The sequence below is a fragment of the Schistocerca gregaria genome, chromosome 7 (genome assembly GCF_023897955.1).
Source record: "Schistocerca gregaria isolate iqSchGreg1 chromosome 7, iqSchGreg1.2, whole genome shotgun sequence".
Taxonomy (NCBI): Eukaryota; Metazoa; Arthropoda; class Insecta; order Orthoptera; family Acrididae; genus Schistocerca; species Schistocerca gregaria.
Window position 1 is genome coordinate 107872902 of NC_064926.1, and position 22327 is coordinate 107895228.

General features: G+C 39.5%; 2 protein-coding genes across 2 annotated transcripts in view; one reads left to right on the top strand and one right to left on the bottom strand.

Annotated features, from left to right (window-relative positions):
• Positions 1 to 13857, top strand: part of LOC126281349 (centrosomal protein of 44 kDa-like) — a 73008-nt gene extending 59151 nt beyond the window's left edge. Inside the window, exon 4 of the mRNA XM_049980256.1 lies at positions 13681 to 13857. Coding sequence (XP_049836213.1) covers positions 13681 to 13693 — 13 coding nt within the window. The 3' untranslated portion in view covers positions 13694 to 13857. The remainder of the gene's footprint in view (positions 1 to 13680) is intronic.
• The window catches only part of LOC126281348 (malignant T-cell-amplified sequence 1 homolog), a 64136-nt gene that overhangs the window by 3107 nt on the left and 38702 nt on the right, over positions 1 to 22327 (bottom strand). Inside the window, exon 5 of the mRNA XM_049980253.1 lies at positions 4682 to 4749. Within this exon, the coding sequence (XP_049836210.1) occupies positions 4682 to 4749 (68 nt within the window). The remainder of the gene's footprint in view (positions 1 to 4681; positions 4750 to 22327) is intronic.

Consider the following 22327-nt stretch of genomic DNA (forward strand, 5'->3'; position numbering starts at 1 on the left):
TGAGTTAATACTACTCACTATCGGCCGTAAAGAAAAGGCTTCTTTGTGGATCTTTGTTACACACCATTTATTCTTGGTGCCTGTGGCACTTGTGGAGTGAGTCTTCGGGTCACATCAAATTTCATCCTAGTTTGCTTCAGCAGCGCTTGCGTCGATTTCATTATCTTGGCCATCGGATCTTCCTAAGTTTATGGTAAATGGGTTTATTCAAAAGATCCTCCATCCACTTGTCGTAATCTACTGTGTCCAACACTACAGTGGCATTTCCCTTGTCTGCCTGTATTACCACTGAGAGGCTTCTTGATGGCTTGACATTCCTCCTTACTGATGTTTTGCTTCAGAGGCTTTGAGTGGGCCAAGACTCATATGGTTTCTTGTCGAATCTTCTCTGCTTCTGGTTGTGGTAGATGACTAACTGAGGCCTCCACTGATTCAATAATGTATTCTTTCAGTACTACTATTTCTGGTGCGATTGCATAGTTCATCCCTTTGGCCAAAATTTTTGTGGCTGCACCGCTCAAGGTGTGGCTGGAGAGGTTCACCACTGTTCGTCGCGTGTCCAGAATTGGTCTTTCATCTGTTGTTTTCTGTTGCAATTTGTCGAACTTTGTCACCTGGCGACTAGTGGTACTTTCACTTGACCTTGTGGCTTGTTAGAAGGTTAACCTATCGACCTTCTGCCAGTCATCATCCAGTTTCCCACTCAGAAAGAGGTGCAGTTCACACAGTTTTATGTTGTTCGCGTCGAGACTACCACGAATGTGGTGGATCCTTTCTCGCAACAAAGCTCTGTTAGCCTGTACACACATATTCCTGCGGTTGCAGTTAGTAAACAATGCTACGCTGTTGTTGCCGCTCCATGTCTTATCCGCCAATTTCCACCAATAGCAAGCATTAAATGAAATTCAAATGGAAAACGCCCATTTCCACCAATAACAACATGCAATGGAAAGACCACTAAATGAACTCCTAATACCCTTCCTCCCCACCCTCAAACCCAGAAGAGTTTTATTGACTTTTGTTATTGTGGCTTCACAGAAATATACTTTGAAGAGTTCTGTTCTAAAGGGTAGAGCTTAGCGAATAATACTTTAGTTCAAATAGGCTCAAGATTTCCCAATATGCTTAAGGGCTCAATACAGCATTGATCTTGCTCGATCAATCATGTGACATCTGACTCGTGGCACTAGTACTGTGGTTTGATACATGAGAAACTATGAACTAGGCACTACAAATTTCTAATGCTTTACTTAGAAAATTGACAATTTCTTGAAACACAGGAGGAAATAGCATTTAACTCTTTCAACTCCCGAACCTTTGTTGTATTTGACTAGGTTCGCAATAGAAGTTCTCATACATGTTGGGATACCGTATACATAAATTTATGCTGCTTTTTACGTAAAGGTAACATTTGAAGGCGAAAATCTTGTCCTTCAAAAACAATTACATGATTCTGAACCCAAGTCAGTATTTCGTTTACTTATAAGAATGCAATGATTTATGAAGTGCATTGCTAAGGAAAATTTGATATCTGTTCAGGTACCGAACACCAGTGGAAAACCTTACCAGCTTTTAATCAGCTTTACAACAGGATTACATTAAAATGAAATGATAAAGAAAATTAACCACAAAGTAAATGGTAAACAAATGAAACAAATCACATTAAACTGACTGCAATTGCTATTGCAAGAAAAAATTATAGCAGACAGACCAGCTGTGGAGATAGCACCAAGAGATAGTGCTACATCGTAGGAGAAGTGAAAGTTCAAGAAATGTACTGCATCATGATTGTGAACTTTCATTTACGTATTAGTTGCTGTAATTTCATATGATTTGCACCCTCGAAGATACAGCCATCCAAGTTTCACTGTTGCTCAAGTGCACCACTACGGAGGGCTTCGAGGGGGAATGGTAACACCAGCTTGGCTGAGAACTAATATGAGTATGGTGAGGGGAGTGGTGAACAGGGAGTAAATTTCATCTTGCTGCCAATCATGGAGATCTTTACTGCATACTTTGACTTTTTATGAACATTTACCACATTTAAAGTGCACTTTATCTTAATCCATTTGCACTTGGGATCGAATCGACTTTAAAATTGGCAAATACTTAACAATAGCATATGAGGGTGGTTTGAAAAGTTCTCGGAATCACCATGAGAGGTCAGCACTTGCTCAGCAAAGTTGTTCATGTGATATTCGTTCGACTGTTGCCTGTAAACACGTGCCATGCCTGTGCTCTTGGAAGAGAGCTGTTGCAGTGACATGTCTCTGTTGTTCTCTCATAGTCATTTGCGAAGAAGGAGGGGGGGGGGGGAAGAAAAAGAGAGAGAGAGAGAGAGAGAGAGAGAGAGAGAGAGAGAGAGAGAGAGAGAGAGAGGATATTTTCGAGCAGTGATTAAGCACTTCACAAAGAAACATATGAAAGCAAAGGACATTCAAGCCGATTTCCAGAATACACTGGGGGACTCTGCTCCTTCATATTCAACTGTTGTCAAGTGGACAAATGAAATTAAATTTGGTCAGGAGAGCTTAGATGATGATGATCCGCACAGTGGTTGGCCAATATCTGTCACTACTCCAGAAATCACTGCAGAAGTGCACAAAATGGCCATGAAGGATCACCAATTGAAAGTGCGTGAAAATGCTCATGCTTGCCAGATGTCATCTGACAGGGTATACCACATTTTAATTGAAGAATTAGACATGAAAAAATTATCTACAAGATGGGTGCCGCAAATCTTAAGGTGCACCTGCACACGTGACATTGCCATGGCAAAATTACACTAAGGTATGAATTGTTGCCATACCAGCCTTAATCACCAGATATGGCTCTGTCTTCTTCCATCTCTGCCCAAAACTGAAAATTTTTCTTGGTGGATGAAAATTAACTTCAAACAAAGAATTGATAGCTGAAGTTCACAACTATTCTGCAGACCTGGAGGAAATTTTTTCAAGATGGGATCAAGACACTGGAACATCGCTGGACCAACTGCATAAATCTACAAGGAGACTATACTGGAAAATTAAAAAAAGTTTCAGTGATGTAATCACATTTTTTCTATTCCATTCTGAGGACTTTTCAAAGCACCCTCTTACATTTCTGCAGGAGACAGTATAAAGTCTACACTGGTGCCAGTGATGAATTTACGTATTTCTGGCAGCAGTTTTGTAAGTGCTCATCATGAGGTATAATGCAAATGATATAGGTTGTCAAGCTGCTGGTTATGCACTGCCAATGAGAGAGTGGCACGCAGATGACTGTTTTTTCTCACAACAATATGACCTCTGTCATTGCATGTGATCTGCACGAAAAGTATATTTTCACCACTTCACAAAATGCTTTTACCCCTGCCTGCACTCCCATAGTTGAAGGGCCACTCCCCCTTTCCACACATCCAACTGGCGAACTCATTTCACGTGTGTTAGTGTGAGTGTTCCAGCATTAGTGAACACCAAAAGATCTTGAGGTAGATCCCAGCAGAGGGTTCGAAACGTTGAAAATTTTAAAAGAAACATGACACAGCCTAATAACCCAGAAAGTTTAGCTAGCAGAAATTTCTATATATCAAATAGAAGCAGGTATAAGCACTAAGAGAAAAACAACACATGAACTAGTTTTCAGCTTTAAAGTTGTCATAATGATGCAGTGGTATGAGACAAGATGTTACCATCAGACCTGTCAATTTTACTCTGTGAACAGTCCCATCTTAAAGTCACCTTTAGGTTCAACCTCATGGTGGACATTTGATAATGGAAACATATAATCTGAAATCAGTTACAATCTGGAAGATAAGATAATAAAGGTAGCCATTTTGAAAAGTGTTTTTCCATTATATCAAAACTAGCTTCCAGTACTGTTCCCTTATCTGCCTGAAGAGAGAACAGAACAAAAAGCAATAATCAGGCCTTATTGTAAGTCTTCCACTCGGGTCGTCCACAGCCATGGGACATAGGACTAGGATTGTATCAAGTACAGGCACTAGGGCACTGCATATATCAAGCTGGTGATAGACCACCACTTTGGGGTATGAGAGTATGATTTTTAATGCACTATCTCTCATCAGAGGGCACCACAAGATGTGGTTAATACCCTGAAGGAAAATGGGGTTGATTTTTGTTGAGATCTGTGGCATCAGATGACTATAAGTCAATGATTTGCTCACAGTGGTGGTGATTGGTTTATTGGTGTCACAAAAAATGGTATCAGAAACTTTTTTGTGAATTACCGTGGCAAGATGTTATCTGTCTGTAATGACTCTTGCAAGATTAATCAGTGTATTTTGGTATCTCCTGTTTCCCACAGCATCTGCAGATCCTATGCATAGCAGGGCTGTATAGGACAGACTGGGTGACAGCCTGTCCAGATGAAGATAATGTGATAGCTGAAAGAAGGTAGCTCAATGAATTGAGAAGGATTAGATATCTCTCTCTCTCTCTCTCTCTCTCTCTCTCTCTCTCTCACACACACACACACACACACACACACACACACACACAGAGAGAGAGAGAGAGAGAGAGAGAGAGAGAGAGAGAGAGAGTGTTTGTTCCAGATAAAAATCTGTTTCCAATGACACTGACTACTGCCACGAAATATGAATTTTCTACACTGCATACTGAATTTAATCTTGCTTTTAAGTGTTGCAGAATTATTGATCCAATCATTACCAGTAAATACTTACATGTCTTCTGTAGATAATGTTGTAATTCCTATTGCTAATGCATGCTGTTTGCCTTCGGCCATCACAGCCTAGATTACTGTTAAGAAAAAGATATACACAATAAACATATCTGCATAAATGGAGCTCCATGAAACACACACACTATGAGAAAATGCCTCAATTACCATGAACTAAAATTGTTGTAGTTATCTTTTCTGTCTACAAGAATTTATTTAAATATGAAATTTGAGGGCCACCTTCTGCTTTTTTCAACCAACCACTATGTGGCAATACTGAGATATGACATTTACTTTTCTTTAAAGTATGTCATATGTTACTGTTACAGTAATATCATTTCACAGAGTAGTTTCTTTGTAATGAGCATTTAAAGAAACTCTTGTGAGAAAAATTACATTTTTTATTATGGTTTTCAATGGATGATTTTTTTATGATTTTCATAAAAGTCTAGCTTGACAGCATATTGTACTGTAAGACACAAACAACAGCACAGCCAAAATGAAGCAAAGTTTATTCTCCTTCCACAGACACAGTTGAGAATGGGGAGACAAACATAGAAACAATCCCAGCTCCAGGTACTTATGCAAGCAATTGCTGACAATAGCGACCATCACAATATGAGAACAATGACAGTGGTGCAGCCGTGGAGACATGCACTGGCCACTCCCCCACAAAGCACCATAAGAGAAGACTGATGGTAAAGGCACTTGTTGCATTTTGACTTCTGGTTCCTCAACATTGTGGAACTGTACCGACAGTAAAGGTGCTAGCTGCTCAGTCAGGGGCACTGGTTCTGAAGGATCCGAGGGCACTGACCCAGTCAGGAGTGGAATCACTGGTGATAGCAAAGTATAGCAGGAAGGGCTGGCAGCATACATTGAGTCACTGGACCCCAGAGGAGGGCAGAAGGCAGCAACATCCACTAGGAGGGTGGGTCCCCCTTGCAGCAGGGGTGCCCCACGAGACTGGGACAGGTTTTAAGGGATGAGACGGAGGCGGTGGCAGTAGACCTATGACCCACACCATAGTGCGAGGATGCAGATGGTCACGGTCGCATGCTGCAAGCCCATCAACAATGCACAGTATACAGAAGTGGTGGCATCAGCAGCTGTGGACAAGGATCAGAAACAGAATCTCCAAGCCCAGACAACAGAGCCAGAAGTCAACTGTGACGAGGGCTGCACTAATGGGTATTGATGTGGTAGCACGAGCAGATGAAGGAGGGTGCAGAGCTGATGACCACAGAGCGCCTTTACCAGACTCCGATCCCCCATCAGCATATTTCTGAAGGAACTCTACCATGTCAAGGTGTCGTCTGTAGACAAGTCAGTGACAAACTTCTTCATTTGAACACTGAACATATAGACAAGACATTCTGCCTCGCCGTTACATTAGGGGTGAAAAGAAGGAGCTGTCACGTGGTGAATGCCTTGATGGGTGCAGAAATCGTTAAAGGTCTGAGACACAAACCGTCGAATGTCATCTGTCACAACTGCATAAGACAATTCTTCAATAGAAAAAAATTTTGGACAGGTCTTGAATCATAGGAACAGCTTAAGTCGAAAGATAGCGGATAATATACAGAAATTTACAGAAAGCATTGAGAACCAATAATCAGTAGGAATTTAGGAATGGTCTTGTAAAATCAACATGGATGTGTTCTCATGGGCCACAGAGACATGGTCACCCATGGGGGGTAGTGCAAAGAGCAGTACGCGACAAGATGTACATCACCATCAATTCTAGGCCAAAACACATGCCGATGGGCCAATTACTTTGTCCACAACATCCCCCAATATTCCTGATGTAGGAGCTGGAGCACATCTTGGCATAGAGCAAACAGGATCACGACCTTTGGTGACAGCCTGTTTGTAGCTAAGAGAACACCAACAAATAGCAGAAGGTAATGACGTATGGCAAAATAGTTACACAAAGGATCAGAAGCCCACATGGTGGATTGTCTGGTCAATCATGCTGGATGAGGTGAATGACATGATGCAAAACCAGATTGGCAGCAACAGGAGCTGCGATCCAGAAACTTATAACAGGAAACCCATCTACTGTATGTTGCGCCCCAACATGTAAGTGGAAACAAAGAGCATCCAAAAGATTAAAACTGTGTGCCCGACCAAGACTCGAACTCGGGACCTTTGCCTTTTGCAGGCAAGTGCTCTACCATCTGAGCTGCCGAAGCACGACTCACGCCCGGTACTCACAGCTTTACTTCTGCCAGTATATCGTCTCCTACCTTCCAAACTTTACAGAAGCTCTCCTGCGAACTATGCAGAACTAGCACTCCTGAAAGAAAGGATACTGTGGAGACATGGCTTAGCCACAGCCTGGGGGATGTTTCCAGAATGAGATTTTCACTCTGCAGCGGAGTGTGCGCTGATATGAAACTTCCTTCTTCACAGAAGAGCTTCTGTAAAGTTTGGAAAGTAGGAGACGAGATCCTGGCAGAAGTATAGCTGTGAGTACCGGGCGTGAGTCGTGCTTCGGTAGCTCAGATGGTAGAGCACTTGCCCGCGAAAGGCAAAGGTCCCGAGTTTGAGTCTCTGTCGGGCACACAGTTTTAATCTGCCAGGAAGTTTCATATCAGCGCACACTCCGCTGCAGAGTGAAAATCTCATTCTAAAGAGCATCCAGTTCAAATGTAGGATCACACTGGAAGCTCGAATAGTGCTTCAGCATTGGACAGGCTGAAAATTTATTTCATAGGTGTAGTAAGACAGAAACGAGGCCCCACACTTGGGGCGATGTACTGCTGTGACAGGCAAAGAAGTAGAAGGATTAAACAATGAAACCAAGGGCTCATTATTAGTAATAAGGTGTAGCTTAGACCCATAGAAGAAGACATAAAATGTATGAGGGTGTAGACAATAACAAGTGCTTGCTTTTCAATTTGAGAGCAACACTGCTGAGCAGAGATGAACGTTTTTGACACTTAAGCTATTTGATGTTCAGAACCATCCTCATATAGATGTGCAAGAATGTCTCCAAGTAGACACAGTGTAAAGGAGCCAAACAAGGAACAGAAAGTGATTAGTTTTCAAAAGTCTGCACACGCACACGCACACACACACACACACACACACACACACACACACACACACACACACACACACACACACACACACACACACAGGTCAATGCTCACTAAAAAGTAACATTCTTGGAGACCTACTCATGGATGGGTGGAGGAGGAAGAAAAGATTAGCTGAGCACGTTGCAGAAAATGTAAGGGAGCCCACAAGCACACAGAACAATATCTCTATTATATTGGAGTCAGAGGGGTACATTTATTAGGTTAGAGTCAAGTTACATACTACTTTGAGTCTGAACACTAATAATTGGTGTCATGCTCCAAAGTATTCTGAGCCAGTATGATTTGTGGAATGAACAAAGGTACTAAACTATTTCTGTTTGAGATCTCAGAGGAGATGGATGTACAGGGGGTGCATAAAGTCTGCGAACACTTTCAATTATTTATTGCACAAGAACTAAACACTGTTCCGATGTCATACATATTGCATTATGAACAGAAACTCTGAAAGTTTTTATTTTTATTTTTTTATACAAACATTCGATATGCAAACTATGAGTGATCTGGCAGACGTCAATATGGTAATCGAATTCTTGCCATACCTGTCCCAGCATGGCATCGTCGTCTGTGGCAGTCACTTCCCGTATTCTCTCCTCGAGCTCTGCTACATCACGTGGTACAGGCGGTACTTACACAAGACCTTTAATGTGTCCCAACAGAAAAAAGCGACTCGGAGAGAGGTCTGGTGTTTTTGTCGGACTCCAACACACAGAAAGCTCACTCCGCACCTAACTTGCCATGTTCGCAACTAGCGCTATTGGCAAATTACCAAACTACGCTGTGGTGGTATACAGGGGGAAAAAAAACTTTCAGGGTTTCTTTTCAAAATAATTATGTATGATATCTGTACAATGTTTGGTTCTTGTGCAATAAATAATTGAAAGTGTTCCCGGACTTAATATACACCCTAACTTTGGAGTGTTAGTGGCAGACATGTTGCAAGTTTCCATTGCTGAGTTTCTGACATTAAAATATGTATAGAATGAGTAATTTATGATTGTAAAATGAAGATTTAAATTGTTAACAACTAAGACAATATAACAAAATTTTATTTAAAGAAATAATAGTTACATTGGAGTTTCATTTCAGTGATTACCAAGTACAAAGTTCATGTACTGGTATGTCTCATGTAAACTAAGCGACCGGATGCATATTGGAAACTAGGGAAGATCCTGCAGCTTCTATGGTCAAATTGTTCTTTGAAAATAAATTCCTAATAGTAATAATAATAATAATACTTGTTCTATATGTAATTCCTTGACCTCTACAATCCAATGGGTATCTCAGCTCTGTTAATGCATACAAACAGACGCCGTGTGATTTATGCAGAGATTGGTCACTTTTTTTTTTTTAGTTATAGCTAAATCATCACACAAGTCAATCGAACAATGATGAACGAGCTCAACCAATGCCAACTTGTACAATATAGTAAAACGGGCCTCTCCAAACACCATCTAAACACAGGGATAGAGAAGTTATCAAGGATTATAGACTTATGTCATTTTCGTGTAGAGTTAACATGGATAAAGGAGAGGTTGAAATATAAAAGTTGGACACAGAGTCAAAAATATTGAAAGGACCGTTTTTGTATTGATCAGAACCTAGAAGCATGGGCTTGTGAGTTGTTACTGCTGTATACTTCTCTGATAATTGTAACCGTCTACAGATCCCCTCTAAGAAACTTTCATCTATTTATGAGAAATCTAAGTACATTATTTAGCTACCTGTCAGACAAGATGAAACTGTTAGTAGTGCATGGAGATTTCTTAAACAATACAGACAGGAAAAATGAACCGAATAATTATTTTGGTGCTTCAATCTAATTGCAATAGTCAATTTTCCAACTCGTGCGCAGCAAAACAATAGGGCAACGCACTATCCTCTGTGTCCTCGGTGGCTCAGATAGATAGTGTGTCTGTCAAATAAGCAGGAGATCCCGGGTTCCAGTCCCGGTCGGGGCACACATTTACAACTGTCCCCGTTGATGTACATCAACGCCTGTTGACAGCTTAGGGTCTTGATTTAATTATCATTTAATGCTGCAAAAGGTCTCCCAGGCTGTGCGTAGGTCAAAAAACAATCGGGTCCCTGGGGATGACAGCATAATCGCCGAATTAATAAAAACTGGTGGTGAGGCTGTAATAAAGAAACTGCACACATTAATATCAGATATATGGGAAACGGAAACTATGTTAGATAATTGGAAAACTGGAACTATAATCCCCATTTATAAGATAGGGGACAAAACAGCACGTGAAAACTATAGAGGTTTAACACTCATAAGCACAGCTTATAAGATCTTCAAAAGTATATTAAACGAAAGGATAAAGAAGTGTACAGAAGGCATACTAGGGGAATACCAGTGTGGCTTTAGACCAGACAAAGGAACAACTGATCAAGTATTGGTTATAAGAAAAAGTAAAGGTCCTTAGCAGAACAAGTGAAAGCTTTGACTTTATTAAAGGCGTGAAGCAAAGTCTCTCCACTGTCCTATTCAGTATAGCCTTGCATAGTGTACTAAATAAAATCAACAAAAGAGGCACCATATTTAAGAAAACTAGCCAGATATGTGCATACACTGATGACGTTGCTATAGTAGGAAGAAATATCAATACACTCCAAGAAACATGCCAGCCAATGGAAACAGAAGCCTTAAAAATTGGCCTAATAGTAAATGAAAACAAAACAAAATATATGGTAATGTCACAATCTGAGGCCATAAGAACCCCTAAAAATCTAAAAATCAATGAGAAATGCTTCAAAGGTGTGTCCTCTTTTAACTACTTGGGAGCCCTAATAACAAATGATGACATTATTGGAAAGGTTGAAAGGGAAAGAATACAAGCTGGAAACAGAGATTACTTTGCAAATATGCAACTTTTCAGAAATAGCCTTGTTACAAGAAAAACAAAACTGCTAATATATAATTCCCTAATCTGTCCAGTTATCACATATGGTTCAGAGGTATGGAGGATGACAGAACATGATAAAAACGCACTAAGGACCACTGAGCAGAAAATAATATGCAAAATCTATGGGCCAATAAGGGGGGAAAAAGGCTGGAGAATACACTACAATGCCAAATATTAAGAGTTAATTCAAGGTAGAGGCATAGTAAAATTAGTGAAATCACAGCTAGCACCCTTTCAGAGAATAGCACAGGATAGAATTACAAAGAAAATGATGAAAAGTGCGATCCATTCAGCTAGGCGAAAAGGGAGACCTAGAAGAAGATTGACGACATAATAATGGATCTTACCAGTATGGGAGTCCGGAGGTGGAAAAGAGCGGCAAATAACTCAGAAGTGTGGAGGAAGATTGTTGAAGAAGCCAAGGCTCACCAAGGGCTGTAGTGCTGCTGAAGAACAGGATACAATGTTTTAAGAGTAAGTTGAAAGAACTGCTGAGGGATGAGGTATAAGTAGAAAGAGATGCTAATGTCAAATTCAATATATTTCATAGCACATTTTGCGTCAATTTTTGAATGTTGCTTCCCTAAAAAATTACCCAGAACATCCATTTAAAAATACACACAGGTAATCCAAGGACAACTTCGAGCATTAAAATCTTAACAGGAGGAAGAGAGAAATTTGTGTAAAGGCCAGAGTAAGTAAAGATCTGACATTACTTGCATACTACAAAAACGTACTGTAATATTTTAAGTGTCCAGAAGTATGCATGTCCAGGCAGAAATAAATAACACAGATAACAAGATTAAAACCATATTGGACATTGTGAAACGGGAAACATGTCAGTGTACAAGATTCCATAACAATTGAACAAAATGACAATGTTGTGGCTGATAATTCACAAGCTGCCAGTACTTTTAACAACCACTTTCTGAATGTAGCAGCAAATACAGGATTAAATGGTTCAGTTGAAGAAGTAAAATAATATATTAAAAATGTCACTCCACAAAACTATAAGAAATTAGTAGTAGTACCAACATCCTTACTGCAATTAATAAAATTATAAAAATTCTTAAAAAACATTTTAGGTTGGGTTGATGGAATTTCAAACAGAACTCTGAGTAGTTGCTCCAACATAATAAACAATGTCAAAGTTTAAACAATGTAATTGTTAAACCACTTCATAAGAAAAGCGACAAGACAGAGTTTAAAAAAATTATTGTTCAGTTTCTTTCCAAACTATTCGAGAAGGCGATGTACTCAAGAGGAGTAGTACACTTAAAGCAATTTACTTAACATATCACAGTTTAGACTACAGAAGGGTTGCTCAACTGAGAATGCTATTTATACATTTACTCATCAAACAGTACAACCTTCAATAATTGTATATAGCCTGTTGGTATTTTTGTGATCTTTCCAAGAAGTCTGATTGTGTAGATCATGTTACTCTCTTAGAAACACTCAAGTTTTATGGAATTGATGGCTATATGCACATCTGGTTTTTAACGAATGCAAATGGTTGTGCTGAATAATTCAAAGTTGGAAAGATAAAAATTTTAGTGATTTGGGGAAAAAAAAGGAATCACAAAGAGTGTCCCTGGGTTCGCTCCCATTCCTTACACACATGAATGACCTTCTAAAAGCAAAACTGCCACTTTTTGCAGACAGTACTAATGTTACCATAAATCCCATTAGGGAGAAAGCAACAGAAGAGTTGCTAAATGATATTTTCCAAAGAATTATTAAGTGGCTCTCTGAAAATGGACTCCTCGAAGTTTGGAAAAACACCAACAATTGATGTAGACATGAGAAAGTGCCGTCACAATAAAATACGCACTAAGGAAATACATCATAAATGATCCATCACAATTTGAGAAGAACAGTGATGTCCATATCTACAACACTAGAGGGAAAAATGACCTTTATTATCCATTGTTAAAGCTGTCAGAGTCTCAGAAGGGAATGCAAAATGCAGCAACGAATATTTCTGATCATTTGCTGAATAACATAAAATGTCTGATAGTAGCAAAGCAAGTTTTACATCTAATATAAAATCATTCCTCCTGACCATCTCCTTCTATTCCACTGATATATTTCTAATTAAAAACTGGGATCCACTAATCATGTATAATATATCCTGGAAACTCAAACAATGGAAAACCCAGGATGGAATGTTATATCCGGGAAACTGATTCGTTCCACATCTTTCTGATAAATGAACTGCTCAAATGATCTATGGAACATGTACGTGGGCAACAAAAAAGAAGTTCTGGATTTTTCCGGTTAAAAAGTACACTTTCTCCCAGATGAAAATACACTTTTTCTGTGTTAAGTGAGAGTATACTTTCCCTCAGAATCAGAAAACTTATCAATCCTTTGAATGCTCAAGGTTTTATACACTGGTGAAGAACCTCCAACCCTTTTAGGAAATGAACCCCAGAAAAGAATTTGTTTTCGAAAGATATTTGATTTGCAGCAACATGTATGCTGCATATTTTCGTATTACGAATGTATATACTCGAATTTCACCAAACACAGAACATTAGTTTCCAAAGCATTTAAATAGAGATCGCGATGCGTTTTTGTAAGCCAATCGTAGCTCATGGTTCATGATCTCACCAACCCACAGTAGCAGATATTCATTGCGTTTAGATGGGGCACCCAAAATTTCGTAAACTGATCTCCTAATATCGCTTCTGAGTGGTCATGTGAACACTTCAAAATCGATTCTGGAAATACCCTCCTGGCTGCCGGTTTTCCAATTCCACAATCAATTTTCACTCCCATGTAAATGCAGCCAGTACTGAAATGTGCTTGGGTTGTCAGGTTTCATCTCGTTTTTAAACATTGTGGCTAATATTGATGGAGTGGCTTTTTGTACAGTGAAGGATAAGTAGAAATTTTAGAATGAAGCTGTTTATATCTTGCCTAGTTGAAGAGAAATAGTGATTGTGCTGACTAAATTATAAACTACATCTGCTGTTTTCCAGGCCCCGTAGTTAACTGGGCTAGCAGATCCGCTTCAGACCTTAACAAGTAAACATGACAGCAGAAAACCATTTCCTAGTCTTTCAGAATATGTGTCCCAAGTAAATGATGTGATTCGGAGCATAAAATAGGAAAAGTTAATTATATAAATTAATGTACATAGTGTATCTACAATAAAAGCTAAGCTTGCACATACAATATTTGTTTTTTTTGCATGTGCTGCACTTTGATACATCACACAAATGTGCTAGTAAAATTTTAAGTAATGACGTAAATGATCTTCTGGGTTCAAAATTCTTCTAAGTGGCTGGCCCTCAAAGTGTTAAGCTTTAAACGAGAATCAAATGCTCTGCGATTTAAGAAATTCAAAGCATGTTTGCACATGTAACATAACTGATATTGCGTAAAATGAAATGTACTTTGAAAGCGACGCTTTTCAAAAAACCGATCGCAATATTTTCCCATGTTTCAGCAGCTGTCAGAGAGCGCCAGAAAACGTTACTGTGCCTCCGCAGCTATGATGATGTAGGTACAATGTATTTTCATATGTATGTAGCATTAGGAGACCTTACATTATGTCACAGACGAAACAGGACATCAGAGGGTACTTCAAGAGTATCGAAATTTCGTACACCATAACAAAATGCATAATTCGACTTAAAGAGCTTTTTCATATATCCAGATTCACAGAGACATAGGCCACAAGTTGATATTAAACTTTGAGTGGTTTTCAGGATACAAATTTTCTTAGAGTACCAACGTATTGTCTCAAAAATGAGATCAACAGGAAGTGCAAAATGGCTAAACAGGGATGGCTAGAGGACAAATGTAAGGATGTAGAAGCTTATCTCACTAGGGGTAAGATAGATACTGCCTACAGGAAAATTAAAGAGACCTTTGGAGAGAAGAGAACCATGTTTATGAATATCAAGAGCTCAGATGGCAGCCCAGTTCTAAGCAAAGAAGGGAAGGCAAAAAGGTGGAAGGAGTATATAGAAGGTTTATACAAGGGCGATGTACTTGAGGACAATATTATGGAAATGGAAGAAGATGTAGATGAAGACGAAATGGGAGATACGATACTGCGTGAAGAGTTTGACAGAGCACTGAAAGACCTGAGTCGAAACAAGGCCCCCGGAGTAGACAACATTCCATTAGAACTACTGACGGCCTTGGGAGAACCAGCCTGACAAAACTCTACCAGCTGGTGAACAAGATGTATGAGACAGGCGAAATACCCTCAGACTTCAAGAAGAATATAATAATTCCAATCCCAAAGAAAGCAGGTGCTGACAGATGTGAAAATTACCGAACTATCAGTTTAATAAGCCACGGCTGCAAAATACTAACGCGAATTCTTTACAGACGAATGGAAAAACTGGTAGATGCAGACCTCGGGGAGGATCAGTTTGGATTCCGTCGAAATGTTGGAACACGTGAGGCAATACTGACCTTACGGCTTATCTTAGAAGAAAGATTAAGAAAAGGCAAACCTATGTTTCTAGCAGTTGTAGGCTTAGAGAAAGTTTTGACAATGTTGACTGGAATACTCTTTTTCAAATTCTAAAGGTGGCAGGGGTAAAACACAGGGAGCGAAAGGCTATTTACAATTTGTACAGAAACCAGATGGCAGTTATTAAAGTCGAGGGGCATGAAAGGGAAGCAGTGGTTGGGAAAGGAGTGAGACAGGGTTGTAGCCTCTCCCTGATGTTATTCAATCTGTATATTGAGCAAGCAGTAAAGGAAACAAAAGAAAAATTTGGAGGAGGTATTAAAATTCATGGAGAAGAAGTAAAAACTTTGAGGTTCGCCGATGACATTGTAATTCTGTCAGAGACGGCAAAGGATTTGGAAGAGCAGTTGAACGGAGTGGACAGTGTCTTGAAAAGAGGATATAAGATGAACATCAACAAAAGCAAAACTAGGATAATGGAATGTAGTCAAATTAAATCGGGTGATGCTGAGGGAATTAGATTAGGAAATGAGACACTTAAAGTAGTGAAGGAGTTTTGCTATTTAGGAAGTAAAATAACTGATGATGGTCGAAGTAGAGAGGATATAAAATGTAGACTGGCAATGGCAAGGAAAGCGTTTCTGAAGAAGAGAAATTTGTTAACATCGAATACAGATTTATGTATCAGGAAGTCGTTTCTGAAAGTATTTGTTTGGAGTGTAGCCATGTATGGAAGTGAAACATGGACGGTAACTAGTTTGGACAAGAAGAGAATAGAAGCTTTTGAAATGTGGTGCTACAGAAGAATGCTGAAGATTAGATGGGTAGATCACATAACTAATGAGGAGGTATTGAATAGGATTGGAGAGAAGAGAAGTTTGTGGCACAACTTGACTAGAAGAAGGGATCGGTTGGTAGGACATGTTTTGAGGCATCAAGGGATCACAAATTTAGCATTGGAGGGCAGCGTGGAGGGTAAAAATCGCAGAGGGAGACCGAGAAATGAGTACATTAAGCAGATTCAGAAGGATGTAGGTTGCAGTAGGTATTGGGAGATGAAGCAGCTTGCACAGGATAGAGTAGCATGGAGAGCTGCATCAAACCAGTCTCAGGACTGAAGACAACAACAACAACAACAACAACAACAACAACAACAACAACAACAACAACAACAACAACATCCAACGCATTGTCTCATGTTTAGTTCTTTATTATGGAAAATGCCACAGGCCCCAAACAATAACAACATGCACTTGAAATACCTCAGACATCTGACACTATTCAATAGTGTTTCAAATAAATTGACTGTCTCTGTGAAAAAGATTAATTAAAGCCAAAGTTTTGTATCAAATGGAAGAAAATAACTTCAGTTTTCTGCAAGGCAATTAATGCCAGACTGCCAAAACCCTGAAAATAAAATAAAATCGGAAAACAAACTAATACCATATTTTAGCCTTCCTTAAGTATGTGAATTAATTTGTGTTAGTGATTAATTTAACCTAAAAATGCTTGGAGCTTTTTGACATTTGCAGGGTAAGGCGTAGCTGTGACAGATGTGTCATGACGATGTAAACACTTAACACTATCTGAGAAACCCGAAACCCAAAACCCCAAATACACTATGGATGGCTGAAAAAAAGTGTAACTTGGCCAAGTGGCATTTCAACCCTGCAGTATACAACACCACAAATAAGGTGCATAAGTTCGTAAATGCTCTATGTGGACGAACCCGTCACAACAATGTCATCAGGGGGGGGAGGATTTAGCCGGGGCACTGTCAGACCAAATGGAAGGTGATAATATTGCAGAAGTGCACGTTAATCACAAAGAGTCATTTAAAATCCTCATTCAATGGAACCTGTAAATGGGCTTCAGATAAATAAATTTTGGAGAAAACTGGCCATGGTGAATTTGGCCAATAACTCATCTGGACGGGGCAATGATAGATTGAGAATTTACTGAAACTTTTAAAGTTGCCGCAGAAGTGAAGCTAACCACATACACTTTAACATCCACGAAGAAGGGGAGGGGGGGGGGGGGAGGGGGGGGCAGAGGTAGACCACTCACCCTACGTAGTAGACTGTATGACCCCCAATGACTTCAACCTGTCCATTTCTGATTTCACTTGACTGTGCAAAGCCACCGAAATAGGGCGTGCACAGAAAAAGTACCACAGGTTTCGGGGTAATGTGGGCTGCAAAATTAGTGACACGACCTAATTCAGCTGAGAAAAGAAACGACAACACAGAAGAATTCCTGGTTAAGGACCTGGTCAGACACGAGGTGCACCATATCCAAAATGGAAAAACCAGAAGCACTGAAAGCATCCAAACCGAACATTATCGGTGCCAGTGTTATCCACTACCAAAAAATCAAGGAAACACATATTTACACCTGGGGGAGTTGTAAATTGCCCCAAAATTGGAACACACTGCTTGTTGTAGCCCACGGAACATCAAGTAACTGAATACAATTCCAGAGATCCCATACCCATGAAAGTGATTAAGTTCAGTAAAGTCACTGCTGCACCCATGCCCACATGCAGTCTGAACACTTCGTTCATCACTCTCACTTCAATAAACAGTTTGTTATGATTCATAAGCACTGGAGGGACACAATTAACATCCATGTCCACATTCGCAGTGGGGGTGGGAACAAAACACAACGATATGTCCTTTAGTCCTACAGTTGCTGCAAGGTACCCAGCATTTAGAGCACGCGCCCCTGTCATGTTCCACGGAACATTATTGCCAAGATGGAAGCGCTGTGATTAACAAGTCATTCTGCAGTGTGGTGCAGAGGCCATGTTTTTATAGCTGCCACATTGACCTCTCCATGTTGAGAACTGCCGGACTTCCAAAGACCAGAAACAGGAGTCACTGCAACAATGTCACCCCAGGCCTCAATCTGATCACCAGCAACACAAGATACCCCCGAAAGATAGAGTAATATTTAACACTTCTGACAAAGTGGATTCTTGCATTGTAGGACATATTGATGCACATCCCTGTGAGAAGCCAACTGAGTGATGACATCACGGACAGCGGAATCATGATGAGCATTGGTAACAAACTGACATCTGCATGGAGACAATGAGGTTTGGCTACCCAAGCCCTGTATGACTGGCGGCCAGTGTATGATCACAACAGAACTCTACACACACTGCAATGAAATGCACAAATTTACGATGGTAATCTGTCAACTTATACATTTTGTAGTACAATTCGATGCAGATTTCTGAAGTGGGGCTAAATGGCACAATAATTGGTAGTTCCAAGAAAAAATCCATAAAAGGAACAAAGTCTTACAAGTGTTTACATCATTGACACCAAGGTGAATAATTGTTGTTGAAGACACTTCTCATTAGCCTCCCAGTCTTCAGATGTGTTGTCGTAAGGGGTAAAGGGCAGACATGCTGACAGAGTGGAAGCCTACATAGTCAATGTGGCCAATTAGTTCAAGGAGAGATTGGCGCACTGCCTCCGTGGAAAGAAGTACAGAAGGAACGATCAAATAGACTGAGCACATGGAAGTAAATACCACACTTTTTGCCAATTCTATGGTAGTGTAAGACACAAACAACAGCACAGCCCCAATGAGCCAAAGTCTATTCTTCTTCCACATACAAGCGAACAACAGTTGAGTACATAGACACAAACACAGAACTAATCCACGTACTGACACAAGCAGTTACTGACAATAAGCATGAACACAATATGAGAGGGAGAGTCTGCTGCACTACACTTATTAAGAGGAGGGCTCCACTAGATGACATGAGAGATGCTTTGCCATGTGCACAGGTTGAGTGGCCCACTGCAGGCAGCCTCTGGTGGCTGGCCCATGCAGATGCTGTTGGCAGAATACTTTAAGTGTAGTTTGCCAGTGGAATTGTATCACAGCACATATCCAAGTATTAGGGACAGGGTGATAACAGACAGTCATCAGTTAAATCCATTTGTTCAACTTTTTGTTATCTGTCATCTTCAAAAAATCAGTTTATAATGGGTTTGCATAATTTTGTTGCAGTCCTGCTTCCAATAGTGATGAGTTCTGTGCACGTCAACCAAAGGCAATTGCTATTTCAGCAATTATAAATGCTAGTAAGCTTTTGACAATGTTGACTGGAATACTCTCTTTCAAATTCTGAAGGTGGCAGGGGTAAAATACAGGGAGTAAAATACAGGCTATTTACAATTTGTACAGAAACCAGATGGAAGTTATATATATTGAGCAAGGAATAAAGGAAACAAAAGAAAAATTTGGAGAAGGTATTAAAATCCATGGAGAAGAAATAAAAACTTTATTGTTCGCCGATGACATTGTAATTCTGTCAGAGACAGCAAAGGACTTGGAAGAGCAGTTGAATGGAATGGACAGTATCTTGAGAGGAGGATATAAGATGAACATCAAAAAAACAAATTGAGGATAATGGAATGTAGTCGAGTTAAGTCAGGTGATGCTGAGGGAATTAGATTAGGGAATGAGACACTTAAAGTAGTAAAGGAGTTTTGCTATTTGGGGAGCAAAATAACTGATGATGGTCGAAGTAGAGATGATATAAAACGTAGACTGGCAATGGCAAGGAAAGCGCTTCTGAAGAAGAGAAATTTGTTGACATTGAGTATAGATTTAAGTGTCAGGAAGTCGTATCTGAAAGTATTTGTATGGAAGTGAAAGATGGACGATAAATAGTTTGGACAAGAAGAGAATAGAAGCTTTCGAAATGTGGTGCTACAGAAGAATGTTAAACATTAGATGGGTAGATCACATAGCTAATGAGGAAGTATTGAATAGAATTGGGAAGAAGAGGAGTTTGTGGCACAACTTGACTAGAAGAAGGGATCGGTTAGTAGGAAATGTTCTGCGGCTTCAAGGGATTACCGATTTAGTACTGGAGGGCAGCGTGGAGGGTAAGAATCGTAGAGGGAGACCAAGAGAGGAATACACTAAGCAGATTCAGAAGGATGTAGGCTGCAGTACATACTGGGAGATGAAGCAGCTTGCACAGGACAGAGTAGCATGGAGAGCTGCATCAAACCAGTCTCATGACTGAAGACAACAACAACAACAACAACAACAACAACAACAACAACAACAACAACAAATGCTGTGTGCAACATGACTGAAGATAATTTCAGCAAAGCTCAAAAACAGGTTGGATTCTATCAGTATTAAGTAATCCTCAAAAACATTTTACTAAAGAAATGTAAAATCCGTATACAACAAAATAAAAGAAGATAAAACTTTGACAAATTCATACGAGCCAGAAACAGAGCAACAATCAACTGTTTTGGTGTTCCAAGATTAGCTGAAACCAATAAAAGAGGTTGATTCACTAAGCTCTTCCATGAAAAAGATCACCTGTTTCTTTAGTTGCATTGGAGATGTAACAACCATTCATTTTAGAGGATCTAAGAATAGTTAACACTAAGTAGTTCACAAGCAATCTGTTCATGAGCAAGCAGTCAATGATGGGAAAAACATTCAAGCAACAGATACATTCCCAAAAGCAACTTTCTCTCTTTGTCTCTCAAACAAAAGATGGGTGAACAGGGAACTACTGTCTTGAGGGACCAACACAAGAATGGAAGAAATGTTTGTAGTATTGGCTCAAATATATGCAAAAGTTCTGAGAAACAATACAACAATTTGTAAAAAAATCTTTCTTTGGTTTCATAAAACTTAAATTGGTGGCCCTTGTTATAATGTGTAATGTTGTAAGAAACATTCAAAAACCCATGGTGCAAAAGAATTCATTTGATGGCCTACATTCATAATTTTTTTGCTATAATTATCTATTCTCTTCAAAATTTTGACACCACTACAACAATGATAATTAATTTCTTGTCATATGCATATATTTAAAACGGTCTTGTTTTCAGCTGTTAATGTTTTATTTTACAATTGCAATTTTCGCATTACACCTTTTTCAGCTCCCTATGAATATAACACAATGTAATGAAAACAATGAAAAATGGGATTAACAGTTTTTGCAACCAGTTTTGTAGTTCTTTGACATTCATATACTTACAAGAATTTGACATGCAGGTTTACATTAAGTACAGATAAAAATGCAACATGCACATCATAGAACAACTAGTGAGCAAAAATAGTCAATGTTCCATCACATATTGAAATTTTAAGTGACCTGTATATATCATGTCAAACTGACATCTGAAAAGGTGCACTTATAACAGAACATGTACAGTGGTTGTTCTTCCAAGGCGCTATAAAATTCAATTTTTTCTAGAGCTTCCAGTAATCTGCCTTTCTCTGCCCTATGTAGTACCTTTAAAGATTGCTCAAGCTACTGGTTTTATGACTGTAGTTTCGTACATGTGCACTAAAAGAAGATCTACAACTCTCACTTATGTTAATGTGCCCTCTACAGCTGGTGGAGAAACCTCTACCTGTTCAACCAACATAGAAATTTTCACATTTGATTTTATAAATCCATGAGGATGTAGATGGTTTTGTTTTGTGGGTGGTGTGTCAAACTATTCTCCCTACTTTGCCGTTTGTGCAGAATCCAATTTGTACGTTAGTTTTACAAAAATTATCATGTATTCTGTCCAATATGGTACCATAATAATGTTTTCTGTTTCTGTTTATACTGTTAATGTTATTCACTATCTATATTGTTGCATCTGTTATGCAATCTTCTTGTACACATTTTTTCCACCGCTAGCGCGATTCGTAGATAAAGGTTCTGAGGAGACACCCCATGGTGTATACTGAAATAAATTTCTCACCAACATATTACAGAATTTGTATTATCAGAACGCATTTTCCGTATTTCTCACACAGATTTAAATTATGGCAGTCAACGTTTTTGGAACTTCTGATGTGTGATGTTTTTCGAACAGGTGTTAGCTAACCTTAAACCTGGCCCCTTCTTGAAATGCCACCCAGGTCTATGTAGATAAGGTCTGGAAGCATGGCTTCTCAGAGTATAGCTCTCATGGGCATCCTGAAGGCTCTGGTGTTTCTGCCAAAGGAAGTCCTACCAACGTGCACATAATTTTCACATCCCACTCCTTAAGTTAAAAGGACACAGAGTTGCCAACATTTTATTATCAAATCCCTATCTCTGTATACCTCTGTTATGGTTTGATGTGCCATTAACCCTCAGGTGCGCTGTTTTTCATAACACGAGCGGGCGTGTGGCGTACTTTGCACACAGGTAAAGAATAGCT